The sequence below is a fragment of the Pinus tabuliformis genome, chromosome 8, assembly GCF_031772625.1.
Source record: "Pinus tabuliformis cultivar Carrire ecotype Pingquan chromosome 8, CPIR1, whole genome shotgun sequence".
In the NCBI taxonomy this organism is placed as follows: domain Eukaryota; kingdom Viridiplantae; phylum Streptophyta; class Pinopsida; order Pinales; family Pinaceae; genus Pinus; species Pinus tabuliformis.
Window position 1 is genome coordinate 149,539,630 of NC_142294.1, and position 14,680 is coordinate 149,554,309.

The 14,680-nt window shown below is 39.7% G+C and overlaps 1 protein-coding gene across 1 annotated transcript; it reads left to right on the forward strand.

Annotated features, from left to right (window-relative positions):
• Positions 1-11,279: 11,279 nt before the first annotated feature.
• Positions 11,280-12,060, forward strand: LOC149234562 (uncharacterized). Its single transcript, XM_089368311.1, has 2 exons — positions 11,280-11,342; positions 11,470-12,060. Exons 1-2 carry the CDS (start codon positions 11,280-11,282, stop codon positions 12,058-12,060), a joined length of 654 nt encoding a protein of 217 aa, XP_089224437.1.
• Positions 12,061-14,680: the final 2,620 nt, after the last annotated feature.

Sequence of the window (14,680 nt, forward strand, 5' to 3'; positions counted from 1 at the left end):
ATGTATGGTGTTACGTACCTGTTTGACGACAATCTCAGAGTCTCCAAAGACTTGAAGATACTTGACGTTCAACCTGATTGCTTTGTATAGGCCTTGCACCAAGGCCTCATATTCCGCTGTATTGTTTGTGCAATCGAATTCAAGTCTGCACGTAAGCATGGTCTTATTTCCTTCTGGACTAATAAGAACGCATCCTGCTCCTGCTCCTTCGTTAGTATTAGAGCCATCAAAATATAATTTCCAAAACAAAGATGTATTTACAGGTTTGTCTACAAAATTAAAACACTTTGAATTATCAGTTTGGGAAAAATTTTTGACTTGGGACAAAACTGAATTTTATAAGTAAGGTGATGTATGAGCATTGAAATTGTCGAGGAAAGAATCTACCGAGTAATTGCCTATGATACTGCTGTTATATGCTATTGCTTCATTTTCTCCCTCCAATTCTGTTACTATGTACTTCTGGTGTAACTCTCGTTCAACCTTTATTTGATTCGGTTTACCATTGTAGGGTAACCACATGTGCGACCAGTTGGTTGAGAAGTATCCATGGAGTTTTTCGGACCAATCCCTGCTAAGAATCAAGCCATAGAATTCTGGGATATTAGCTACTAGAATGTCAATAACCTGACATACCTTCGGGTTAGATGACAATCTTATGGTCACTTGATTAAGTTCACCAATCACTTCGACTTGAGATCAATCAAGCTAAAGTATGCGCACTATGGACTTTTGTGGTTGAACATTCAACTTGGCACATATTGATCTGGGTAAAATATTCGTTGAAGCACCAGAATCTACCAAACAATTGTGCACATTTTTATTGAAAATTTCATAAGTGAGAAGAAAAGGGGGAGTGTGAGACCTTGATCTTCCTCCAATCAAGGCGATGTCATTTGGATCAATCTTATTGATCGTGTTGGTTGGAGGTCTTCCCATGTTGTGGGAAGCTACAGCTGTAGGCAAAGATGTAGTAGGCACGGCGTGTAATTCTTTCATCATTATCTCTGTTGATGTTTCAATTTGCTCAATTCATAAAGAGTGATATTAGCCCTAGTCTTTTTCATGTCATCAATAATATTGTATTCCATTTCATCCGACACTATCAGTGTTCTTGATGGAGGTGTTTGATCTGGTTGGACTGGGCTAGATTGAGTCGCTTTAGCGGTTGTTTTCTTTGTTGCGACTTTATCTTTTGCTGCAGGGCTTGTGCCCTTCTGCTTAGGGGCAGTTTGGGGAGGATCAAGTTGATTTTTGCTTCCTGTGCTAACCGGAAATGCTTCTTGATCTTCTTCTTGTGGGAGGATGAAATCCCACATTCCTTGTAGTTCCACAACTTCTTCGTCATCGGTCTGCCCTTCAGTGGTACTCTCTTCTTCTTCCTCCTCTTCGGATTCGACATTTGAGATAGCGTTGGGTGGTTTCACATCCATTGAAGGGCCTCTTTTAAAAGCTCTGTAGGGCTTTTTTGAAGAAGTTTCTGCTACTTGTTTTCTTATGTCAATCATCTCATTGGACATGGTCTTTAATACTTTTTGCAATCCTTCCAAATCGAAAGGATCTTTCGTTTGTTTCTTCTTGGAGTCTTCCTTGAAGGTGACTTTTTTATATTTGCGTTCCTCTATCGTAGATCTCTTTTCCAAGGCTACTACGTGTTTCTCTACTGCTATCACCTCTGTCAGGTTTTCAACTAAGGTTGTTTTATTTGCCCTATCCACGAAGATTGCTAAGTTTGATGGTAAGGCCGTAATATACCATTCACATCGTACTTCTTTGCTGGGTTGGGAAGCAGTGGGAATTTTGTTGAGGATTTTATTGAACCGTAAATTGAAATCTTTGATGGGTTCTCTAGCCTCGGCTTTAAGATTGGATAGGTCATTGATTAACGTTGCCGTTGATCTGTCATCACCAAACTTGGTAAGGAATTGACTTTGAAAAATGTCCCAACTTGTGATAGACCCGGAGGGTAATGAAAAGTACCATGACCTGGCTGTTCCTTGCATTGTATAGGGAAAAAGCCAGACAACAACATCCTCGTTGGTAACTCCGTTGAGATTTACAGAAAGCATGAAATTGTTAATGTGCTCTTCAGCTAGCATGCCTGCTTCTGGATTGAATTTGGGTAGCCATTTCTCAGGATGGGCCGGTATTTGGCTCAGGGGTGGAGGCATTAAAACTGCCCCAGGATTGTTCCATGGAGACTGGGCCATCGTTGAGCTGCTGGTAAATGAAAGTGCAGAGGATGATCCCTGAGGTTGGGAAGATGAAGATATTATGATCTTAGATGATTGAAGAAGAGGGGTTGTGGAATATGGATGAGTGGTTTGGAATGAAGATGTGGGTGGCTGACTTCATGGTGAGGGAGTTGAAACGGACGATGTAGATGAAAGAGTCTCACTGTCAGACTCTTGTGGTTCTTTCCTTGCTCTTTTCCTGGTGGGGAGAGGGAATTCAGTCGGCTGGATGCCAAATTTTTCACTCTTTAATCTGGCCAGGGGATGAGCAGGATTGTACTACGAAGTCACGCTGCTTTGAGATTTATCAGACCTCTGTGTAAAAATAGAAAATCCCTGGAGTTTGCGAATCAGAGTTTGAACTTCAGGGGGTTCAATGGTAGATTGGTCTGAAATATTAGGGTATGTAGCAGCGGTTATTACTCAAGCGACTTCTGACTTTGGATTTAAACGTACTGGGGAAGTCGGGGGAGTTGATGAGGGCGATTTATTCTAAGAATGGTATTTAGATTTTGATTAAGGTGCCATTCATAGTTCATGCCCTCCTTCTAGCGCCAAATATGTTGAGGCCCCGAAAATCGGGTCGACAACAAGGGGGATACCCACCCGGTCCGGACCTTGGTTGGCAGCTCCTTATCCGTTTGGTATAGCGGGTCTGACTGGGGATAATGGGACCAGTTTCCCAATCTAAGGGTGTGTGTGTGTGTAGAGTTGGATGATGCTGATCTAAGAGTACTTAAAGCTAATTTAATTCACACTTCTAAACTAACTCTATGCTATTGTAATCTAATGAGAAACAACACATATAATCTACGCTAACCCGGGGTGTATTTCTTCTATTATGCAATCTAAAGAGATTTCAAACAATAACTGGTAATAAAGATCATTCAGCTATCATAAGAATAGAAATCAATTAAGATAAACCACTTTGCATAAGAAGTTAGGCAAAACAGTTTTGAACAGCATATCGCATAATACGTTATTCATATATCAAACATAAATGAATGACTCCACCGTACAAAAGTGCCAAATGGTAACTCTCACAGTCATGCAGTAACATATAATCAACTAAAAACTGTATATCACTTTAAGAATATAAACAGAAACGGTCAAGAGATAAAAGTACCATTTATGACTAATTCCACTCATAAGCTTCAAGCAACAATGATTTATCTCTCCTTGCTCTAACATCTACTAAGAGTACAGAAGTGCAACATCAGTAGCTGATATCAAATGCAAACATCAATAAACCTTGATCCATCCATTCATCAAAACCCCCTCCGAGGGTGCAAAAGTGCATGTTCTGAGGACAAGTTTTTTGACAAATTTCTGGACCCTTCTCCTAATGCTTGAGAAGGGTTTAACTACTGCTAACTAATTAACTTAATTTACATAAATTTAGGATACGGTTTTAAATGACCGCTCTTCTGCTAAAGCAAAACTATTTCTAAAAATTGAATCTAATTCCTAACCATTTCTGTATTTGCTCCTTAGTGCTGCAAGCATGCAACATTCGCTTGGGAAGAGTCGGCTGGTCGCCTTTCTGCTTTTGTTTGAGCTATGAAAATAGAAATAACAAGCGTTGGCACCACTTTCTGGTAAATTAGAAGATATTTTCGAGAATCTTCCTCTGGCTGGGTGTATTCACTGCGTGTATACTTGGTAATAACGCAAATTTCTCTCAAACTGATTCTGCTTTTGCTATTTCGGTTTCTGGCCTTGCGAATGACTGAACAAGTTAGGGACTTTTCTCTCTGAACAATTTTCTGCATCGAAAACTGCCTCCGTTCTTTGTTCCGGGCTTTTCTGGTGCGTTTTCCTTCTTTAGCACCTTTTTCTTCTTGCTTTACCGGGCATAAGCTTCAGGATCTTTTGTAAACATGCTGCTTTTGTGCGCCTTTGACTCTAAGTTTTGGATGGCCTATTAACATCAGCATCTGTTGAGTGATACTTTGGAATCTGTGGTCCTGTTGCATGCGGCATCCATTTGTGAAGGCATCTCTTCTCTGTTCTCCGAGCATTGACGCTTTCCCCTTTTCCTTAGATGTTTCCTGCACATTGCTTTATGTTATTTCCTGCCTTACAATTTACGCAAAAGGAAAAGAGTAATGATAATAAAGATTGACATGAAAGCTTTAAGCTCTTATGAATGCATAATCATGACACCCATAACGAATTGACTCTTCGAAAAACACAAAACTGTCCTTCTTGAATACTTTGGCATACAATCATTAATTTCTTTTAAGGCGTGCGCCCAATTTTGGTCTACGGATAGCTTTCCTTGAATACTGCATCGAGGAAATTTTGCGATGGGTGATTTCTGCGACTCGCATTGCAGCATCGCGGATCGCGTCGTCAAGATGTGTCATTACAGAAATTCATGATCGCATTTATCGCAGATCGCATTCATCGCAGATCGCAACATCGCAGATCGCATATTGTAGATCGCGCTTAGTCATTCATTCATTGTGTGCTGCTTACGCGATGTTGCGATATGCGACGTCGCATATCGGCCGTTGGAGATTTCTTAAGTTTTTTCATTTAAGAGCACTTCATAATGTATGCGATGTGATGAATTTCGCGTCGCTTCTTCGTAGTTTATTATGCTCATGAGAAAATGTTTATTCTCTTCTTGCGATGCGACACAGCTTTAAGGAGTTGAAATACTAAAATTTTCATAAAATGTTTTTTGGATTTTTATTAAGGGTCCCCATTTGTTTGGTGTTGTTTTCTAATACCAAACAAAGTGGGGCGTTGTTGGTGGCCACAACAAGTTGATATTGTCATGCGTTGGTTATTGAACTCTAGCTAGAATGATGGTTATATGATTATATGCTTATGTGTTATATCTCTATCTATTGTCATGATTATGTTATACATGTGTTATGCTAATTTTTTGACCCTGTAGATGAGGTATCCTTCCTAAATTATGTTAAGGTACGTTGGTTTATTGTGATTTGGTTTAGCTGACATCATATACCTTGCAGGAATAATATCAAAGATGACTAGCAAGATGGTAGACTATAGTACCCGAGACTCTTCCTATGGATCATATGAGCAATGCGGTTTTGGGTATTCGTCTGATTTGGAAGACACACTGAGAAGCTTAAAGGAAGAAATAAGGAGTTGTAAGGCAGATAATGACAAAATCATATAGGCATAGGAGAAACAAGCAGAGGTAAATGCAGTGATACTTCAGATTTTATCAGAATTACAGTGACATGGACCACTTCAGATCATCCATGAGCAGGAGGACAGAACCAATGGGGCATATGGAAATAGATCTCATGGTGAGCACAGGTTGGATAGAGATGACACGGTTAGAGATGGCAGATTGTTGGATACTTCGGATAGGAAATGTGATAGACAAAGGTTATATTCTAGTTCTGGTTCTGACAGACATGATGATCGACATCATTATCATCCTTGTAGGAGGAGTTACAAGGATATTTGTTGGATGAGTTTAATAAAGAAAATCCACCTATATTTGATGGATAGATGAACAAATCATAGGATGAAAAGGCATGGTTAATTGGTATGAGAAATTTTTTCACGTTGAATGATTACTCAGAAAAAATGAAAGCCAAAATAGCTACAATCAGTCTCGAAGTTAAAGAAGGTATTTTTTTGGAAGATGTGAAGAACGTTAGAGGTATTCGTGAGGAGGAATTAACTTGGAATGAATTTGAGAGACTATTCAAGAAGAAGCACCTTCCAGAGAGATACTTTGATGACAAGGCAAAATAATTTTATGAGTTAGAGATGGGATCAATGACAGATGAGGAGTACACTAGAAGGTTCCTAGAGCTACTGAGGTATTTGCCATGCCTCAAGGAGGAGAATGCCAGGATTCATAGATTCACTAGTGGATTACCGATTTCATTCAAAGACATGATTGAGTTTGATTAGCCTAGATTAATGGAGGAGGCCATCTGAAAGTTAAAGAATTTCTATGAGCAATCAAAGCACAGATCTCAAAGTAAGCTAGACTAGAAAGGTAATGCAAGGATCGAAGGAAGATGGCACAAGAAACGAGAAAGACCTTGAGATACAGGTAATAAAGAGAATGCAACACCATCTAAGAAGCTAAATGCATTTGACAAAGGATAGAGACTTCAATCTGAGGAGAAGAATAAGGAGCCCATGCGGTGCTGGACTTGCGGAGGAGAGTATTGTAGGAGATATTTTCCACATTATCAAAGTGGTAGACTACAGATTTATAGTGCTCAAGAGGCATAGACAGTGAGAGATGTTACGCAAAATATTCCTAGGATCTATGCAATTCTAGATAATAGATACGCAGACCATCGAGCATATATAACTAAGATGGACGGTAAGCTTTGTCATCAAGTTATTTCTATTTTTATTGACCTTGGATATAATTACAGCTATGTTAATCCTTACCTAGTGGATAATTGTGGTTTGAATAAAGAAGTGCATGTAGAGAATTGATTAGTGCAGTTGGCTATAGGTACAAAGAAGTGAGTTCATCATTGGGTAAGAGCTTATACATTTGATTTGAATGGTATGCCTACCTCAACACATTTGAATTTATTATTGTTGGGATCATACAATATGTTTTTGGGCATGGAATTTTTGTACTTTCATAGAACCAAGGTGTATTTTTATGAAAAAGCCATTGGGTGCTTGGATGACAATGAAGAACAAAGAGATTTACGGGGTAAGAAGAAATCAGCATCAGTTAGAATGGTGACAGTTATGCAAGCCAAGCATAGATGCAGGAAAGTGTGTGTGTTATTTTCAATGCACATTTCTAGTTACAAAGGTAAGGAAGTTGAGGATGAAGATGTTTTGAGAAGGTGCCTAGTTCTACAACAGTTTCAGGATGTATTTCCTGCAAAAAATTCAGAGTTTCCACTACACTGGGAAGTAGACTTTCTATTGAGTTGGTGCTAGGGGTAGCTCCGACATCAAAGGAAGCTTATAGGGTGGGTAAACTTGATTTGGCAGAGTTGAAGCTGTAGTTTAAGGAAATTCTTGAAAAGGGGTACACTAGTCCAAGTGTATCACCATTGAGTGCACCCATACTACTTGTGAAAAGGAAGGATGGTACTCTTAGGTTGTGCATTTATTACAGGCAGTTGAAAGTGACCATCAACAAAATGTATCTGTTACCAAGGATTGATGAATTATTTGATTTGAAGGGATGAGAAATGTTCTCGAAGATTGATCTAAGATCTAGATATTATTAGGTACACATTAAAGAAGAGGGCATCTATAAGAAATCTTTTTGGACCAGGTATGGGCATTATGAGTTTGTTGTAGTTCCATTTGGTTTAATTAATGCTCCAACCACCTTTATGTGCTTGATGAATTGTGTGTTGTGTATGTATTTGGACAATTTTGTTATTGTGTTCATTGATGATATATTTATATATTCAAAAAATGAGGAAGACCATGTCGAGTATTTAGCAGTAGTGTTGAGATTGTTGAGAGAGCATCAATTGTATGCTAAGCTCAGCAAGTAGGTCAGTAGGATGTCATGTATATGGATATTATGCACAGGTTACAATAGAGTATAGGTAGTTGTACAAGTATAGTTACAGGTACTGGTACTGGTACAGTTATAGGTACAAGTAGTGGTATAAGTACAGGTACAAGTACAAGCGCACAATATGTGGACTGTCATCTCACAGAAAATGGATTGGTTAGATTTAGGGACAAGATATATGTGTCAAATAATAGTGAGATCAAGAAGGTGATCTTAAGGGAGTTTCATGTGAAACCATATTCGGGTCACGCAAGTTATCAGAAGACACTGACAACAATGAAGAAATTCTATTATTAGCCAAATTTGAAGAGAGACATAACATAGTTTATGGCTAGGTACTTGGATTTCTAGTAGGCGAAGGCATAGTGTAAGCATCCGAGTGGACTACTACATCCTATTCCAATTCCATAGTGGAAATGGGAGGTCATTTCCATGGAATTTATCACAGTTTTTTCGAGGATAGTGAGACAACATGATTCCATCATGGTAGTGGTGGACATGTTGAAAAGGGTAGCACACTTCATTCTAGTGAAGTCTACATTCTGAGTGAGTGACGTAGCACAGGTCTTTATCAGGGATGTGGTCAGATTACATGGATTTTTGAAGAATATTGTGTCAGACAAGAATGTGAAGTTCACTTCCAAGTTTTGGAAGGAGCTATTTCCATATTTGGGCACAAAGTTTTCCTTCAATAAAACTTATGATCCGCAGACGGATGGACACATAGAGAGGGTCAATAGGATATAAGAGGATATGGTGAGGATGTATGTAATACATCAGCAGCGGAAGTGGGAAGAGTACCTTCCACTGGTATATTTCACTTTAACAATGAGTATCATGAGCCACTAAGGATGAGTCCATTTGAGGCATTGTATGGGTAGAGTTTCAATATTCCCATCACTTTGAGTGATCGAATTAACAGGGTGTTGATTGGACCAAACATGTTGGTAGACATGGAGTAGAAAATATAGGTAATCAAGAAGAATTTGAAAGAAGAACATGATAGGCAGAGGATATATGCATATTGGAATAGGTTTTTCAAAGAGTTATGGGTTGGAGAATAGGCGTAGTTGCACATGAAACCGAAGAATAGTTTCTTACAGATTGGATGATGTCCCAAGCTGGAACCCTGGTTTTGTGTACCTCTCAGGATTATTGGGAGGATTGGTTCAATAACATATCGACTTGCACTGCCTCCAATAGTGAAATTCCATGATTTTTTCCATGTGTCATAGCTTAAGAAGTATGTTAAATATGCTTATCATGTGATTGGCTAGTCTATATTGCAAGTGGAGCTAGACAGGGACTTCGTGCTAGAACTGCAATGTACTTTGCAGAGAAAGATGTTCATGCTTTGGAACTGAACAATCGAGCAAGTTAAATTGCAATGGAAGCACTCTGGGACCGATGAAGCTACATGGGAGATGGTGGATCAGATGTGGGTTATGTATCCTTCCTTATTCACTGATTGAGCGGATGTTTTGGTATATGTCTTTGATCTATGTTTTTGGTACATGTTTTCGTGATGTTTGGTATATGTACATATGTATACGGATGTAAATACCGCGATGAGCTATGTTATTAAGCTCCAATGCGTGGTATGGGTGTCATGTAATTATCATGTTATAATTGTTATGTTTTCATGTTGGTCTTCTTCTCGGCAGGATGATCATTGTAAATACTGCTACGAGCTATTTTATAAAGATCCATGGGAAGTATGTGTTTCTTACAACAACCTTGTTGGTTGTAGGTGTTGTTAAACATAGAGGATGGTGTTCCCCCAAGGGGGAGGGCTCAATAATATTCCTGGTGAAAATTCCATGTAATAAAAGTTAATATAGGAAAAATAATATCCATGGTTGATGGGACACTTATTCCAAGATTAACGCTGGGAAAAGACATAATGATGGGGATCACCATTGATTGATTAATGGCTAAGGGAATTGGGAAAGGCAATAGAAAAGGCTTTGGAAAATAAAAATGGCATTTTGGCACATTTATTTATGAAAATAATGGAAATTAAGATAAACGGGAGATGAAAGGTCATAGGTTGCATGTGAGTAGGGAAATGAAGGAAAATAATGGAAAACGAAGAAAATAGAGAGGTAATTAATAAAAGGGATTTCGAGGATCAGTTTACATACTTTTTTTAGTTATGTTTTGGAGGTCTCTCTCTATTCTCTCTCTCTCTCATACTCTTGGACACTTAGATTTTTCTTAGAGCACTATTGGAGGAGTGTGGAATACTAGGAGTTTTGGAGCAAGAAGGAAATGGAAGAGCAAGAAAACCCAAAAGGACATCGGGATCAATAGCTACAATAGGTTTTTCTTGTAGGTATCGAGTTGTATGTATGTTTTCCTCACTAGTTTTGGCATGCATGGCATATGCATGTAGTTTATTGGTCATGATTTGTCATTGGCATGGATGATTTCCTAGATTGACAGTGGAATTGACAAGCCTTTCCATTTCATGGATATCCATGGTGTTATGGGTTTATTTCTTTTCTTTTTTGGTTGGTTTTGATGTTTCCTTTAGCTTGGGTTAAGTTACTAGTTCCTAGAGCCTTGGTTGGACAAACACTGTAGAGCCTTGAAACAACTTGGGATGAGTTACCAGTCATGGAGCCTTGGTTGGAAACACTCTGGAGCCCTTGGTGGGTTGAGTTACTAGTCCTGGAGCCTTGGTTGGAACAAACGCTCTGAAGCTCTGGAAGGATTAGGTAGAAATGACTTTAGTGATCTTTTTGTGATGCCCAACTGTGAGGTGGAACCATTGTTTGATGGGTTGAGATGGTTTGGCCTCTAGAAGCTCAAGATTGTTGGATTGATGTGTTTTATGAGATCCCAAATTCATGTCTAGAATATGGCACGGGGGTGACTAGCTGAAGAGATATTTGGGTCAGCCATGTCTACAGTCAGGTTATTCATGGAAGTCCCGAACCTGGTTGGCCTTTGCATCCCTAATATGAGGTTATTTCTCATTGCTAATTCATGAGTATTATATTGATTTATATGTGGATTATATGGTTATGTTTTCCTTCTTATTTTGTTGTTATTATGTTGGTTATGAACATGTATTATGACAGTGACTATGTATGGATCTCATCATGTTTTTAGTTATAAATGAATGAGAAATGTATCTATGGCTTAATAGATGAAATGGGAGATAATTTGTTGAGGCACCAATTCTACTTAGTGATTCTCAGATAAGTATGAGACCCATATGCTCAGATATGTTGTTTAAACCTATACATTACATATTTGTGACGTGTTTGATGAAATGCGTGTCATGGCTAGTAGGGGTTCAGTGAAGTCCTTGTTCAAGTAGTTTCATTTGTATCATTTTTATATTGTTATCTTTCAGTTCTAAAAGTGTCTTCATCCTTTAGCCTGAAGTATGAAAAAATATAATTTGAAGTAACGGGTCTTCATCCTTTAGCCTGCCTTAGCAGTTCTACAACTCCTATAAGGTTCGCATCAGGCACTCGCGGCGCCTGTTTGCCCTCCCTCGCGCAGTGTTGGCTGGCCGAGGCATGTCAGTTCTGTTGGAGGCTGCATTGTCCTCGCATGGGGGCTCCGTTTGTGGCCTAGCATTGGTTGGTTTCCTTTTTGAGGGTGACCTTCCTCGTCATGGATCATGGTGGCAGTTCTGAATACTTTCTTTCACCTCCTCCTGAGCTAGAAGTGTTCAGGTCTCTCGTTGCAACTATTGCGAAATGACAGCCCTCTGGACCTCAGCTCAGGTTCGTCAAAAAGCTGGGAAGCATTCCAACGGTGTCTTTGCTAGTGGAAGAAACTTGCAAATCAGCGTTGAATCTCACCGAAAGAGGCCTTATTGGCCAGTTTACAGGGTTATGGCCCTCCCCGAAAGCTTTCGAAGAGTGGGTAAAGAGTAACTGGATTCCCCTGGTCAAAGAAGGAATAAAAAGTTATTTCGTGGGCAAGGGATTTTTTGTGTTCGTGTTCGAAAATGTGGAAGATAGAAGCCTAATCTTCAGAAATGGGCCATATTTTATGGGCCCTCAAGGACTCTATTTGAGCAAATGGTCCCTCGTCTTTGATCTAGCTCAAGATGTGCCCACGGTAGTGCCAGTTTGGGTGCACCTTCCTCACCTTCCCCTCCATTGTTGGAGTCAGAACTCATTGCAATCCATCAGAAATGCTCTTGGCAGATATATAGACCAGGTGCCAAGGAAGGATCAATACTCCTGTGCTCGAATCTGCATAGAGGTCGACCTAGAAATCGGGCTTCCTGAAGCCATTAAGCTCTCGGTGGCGGACTGGACTCACATCCAAGAGCTCGACTATGAGTAGCTTCCCTTCAAATGTCGATACTGCCACAAATACGGACACTTCGCAAGATACTGTAAGAAGAAAAATGAGGAAACTACAGAGAGAGAAAAAGGAGAGCAATGGAAGCAAGTAAAGAAAACAGCAAACAACAGGCAGAACAACAAAAACAAAGGCAAGGAGACAGGGAATAAATCAGGGCAAGAAACCGAAAGCCATCAAAACGCTGGGAACAAGGAAGAAATCAGCACAGTGGAGGACAAAAACACCTTCGAATCTCTCACAACCCCCTCAGAGCCTCTGGAGACAGAACAAGAAGATCCTCCCCAGCTAAAAAACATCGACTTTCAAGCTCTAGGTAACACATCAAACCCGAATCCAAGTAATAATTGTTCCCCTTCATATGTTGATATAACTAAACAGAAGAAGAAGAAGATAAAAAATGTTGGCTCCTTGGATGATGATACCTTTGAAAGGCCATCCAACCGAGCCGGAAGGAGATGAAATAAGTAAACTAGGGAAGAAGAATCAGAAAGGCAAAAAACCCTCGGAAGTCAAGCCACTATTGAAATGACACTTGGATGGAATACCAGACCAAGGGCTCCCAAGGGAGGAGGTCCCACCCCAACAAGCTGTAAATGATTAATCTAGTCTCTTAGAACTACAGGGGTTTGGGAAATCTTGCTAAGGCAGAGGCCATCAAAGATCTAATGAAAATGGAACCCATAGACATACTCATGCTCCATGAGACAAAAATAGAAGGGGAGATCCTTCTTAACACCAGCAATACCAAATGGAAATTTGATTCGGGGAAGGTAGTCAGTGCAAGAGGCTCGGTTGGAGGAATAGGCACATTTTGGTCTAGAAATGTCTTCATCCTAGGCAGATTTTATGAGTCCCAACATTGGATATATACAGAACTGTGGCACACAGCAAGTAATACTAAATTATACCTGTTTAACATGTATGCCCAGGTGCATTATGAAGAAAAGAAAATGTGTTGGAAGACACTCTCAGATTACTTAGAGCATCTTAACCCTACGAATATTGTCATAGGAGGAGATCTGAATATAATCCTAGATTCTAAAGAAAAGCGAGGCGGATCCTCTATAAGACATCCCTTCCTCTCCACTGTGGAAAATCTCATTCAGTTATGGGACTTAGTAGACTTTAAGCCGCTGAAAGGACCATACACTTGGACAAATAATAGAACAGGGGAACATCATATCTCAGCAAGGCTAGACAGATTCCTCGCCAGTAGCTCTATCATGATGGACAATAGAATAGTTTTCTCCAAGATGCTTCCTAAACTAACTTCGCTCACAAGCCAATCCTTCTGTGCATAAAGGAGGAAGAAGATTGGTCCCCTTCCATTTAAATTCAGCCCTCCCTGGGTTGAAAAGGAGGGGTTCCTTGAAACTGTACAAACAGCATGGAAAACAGACGTCTTAGGCTCCCCAAGCTTTGTATGGGAGCAAAAAATGAAGAACACCAAGAAGGCACTAAAAGAATGGATAAAGAAAGCCACTAACACCCCCACCAGCCAGGGGAAAGAAGCAACAAATCAGTTGGAAGAACTTCAACCTGGGTTGGAAGAGAAAGACATTTCAACCATGGACCTAGACAAAAAAATTACGCCCAAAGGAAAGCATACATATCCTTCAAAAATGAGGAAGAACACTGGCGATTAAAGTCCCGCAGTTTGTGGCTCAAAGCACGGGACAAAAATACTACATATTTCCATAGACAATACAGAGCTCAGCTTTCACGAAATCACATCGCAGAAATCACTACATCTAGTGTACATGTATGCAGAGGATTTGAACAAATTAAGGAAGCCACCGTAAAGCATGTCGAAAACATTCTGAGTGCTGGAAAAAATGGGAGCGAGGAGGATATAGAAGAATTTCTGACAAACATTCCTCAACTAGTTAGTTCAGATGACAATGATACCCTTCTAAGCCTAGTCTCGGAAGAAGAAATATCAAACATAGTCTGGTCCATGGAGCGAGATAAAGCTCCCAGGCCCGATGGATTTTCAATTCACTTTTATAGAATATGCTATGAGGTAATCAAATCTGATCTTATAAGAATGGTTCAAGGTTTCATGAGGAAGGCAAAGGTCGGAGGTGGCATAAATTCAACTTTCTTGCCTTAATTCTAAAGGAAGTAAACCTAGGTTCATTCGATAGATACAGACCTATCTCATTATGTAACTTATCCTACAAGATTGTGGCCAAGTTGTTGGCAAATAGAATCAAACCATTACTACAAAAATTAATTTCTCCTACTCAAGGTGGTTTTGTGAAAGGGAGACACATTCTGGATAATCTCATCCAAGTACAGGAAGCTCTGCACTCCAGTCAGTTGCGAAAAGAACAAGGTATGCTTATCAAACTGGACATGTGTAATTCCTTTGATAGAGTTAATCGTTCTTTTTTGTACAAGGTTCTATTATCTTTTGGTTTCAGCCAGGACTTCATCAATTTAATCAAAGCATGCATGGAGAAGATATGGATAGCACCAATGATAAATGGCAAACCTGCAAATTTCTTCTTAGCCACCAGGGGCTTGAGGCAGGGTTGTCCCCTCTCACCCTTTCTCTACATCCTGATGGAAAATTCTTTAAGTAGAAGGTTGACTT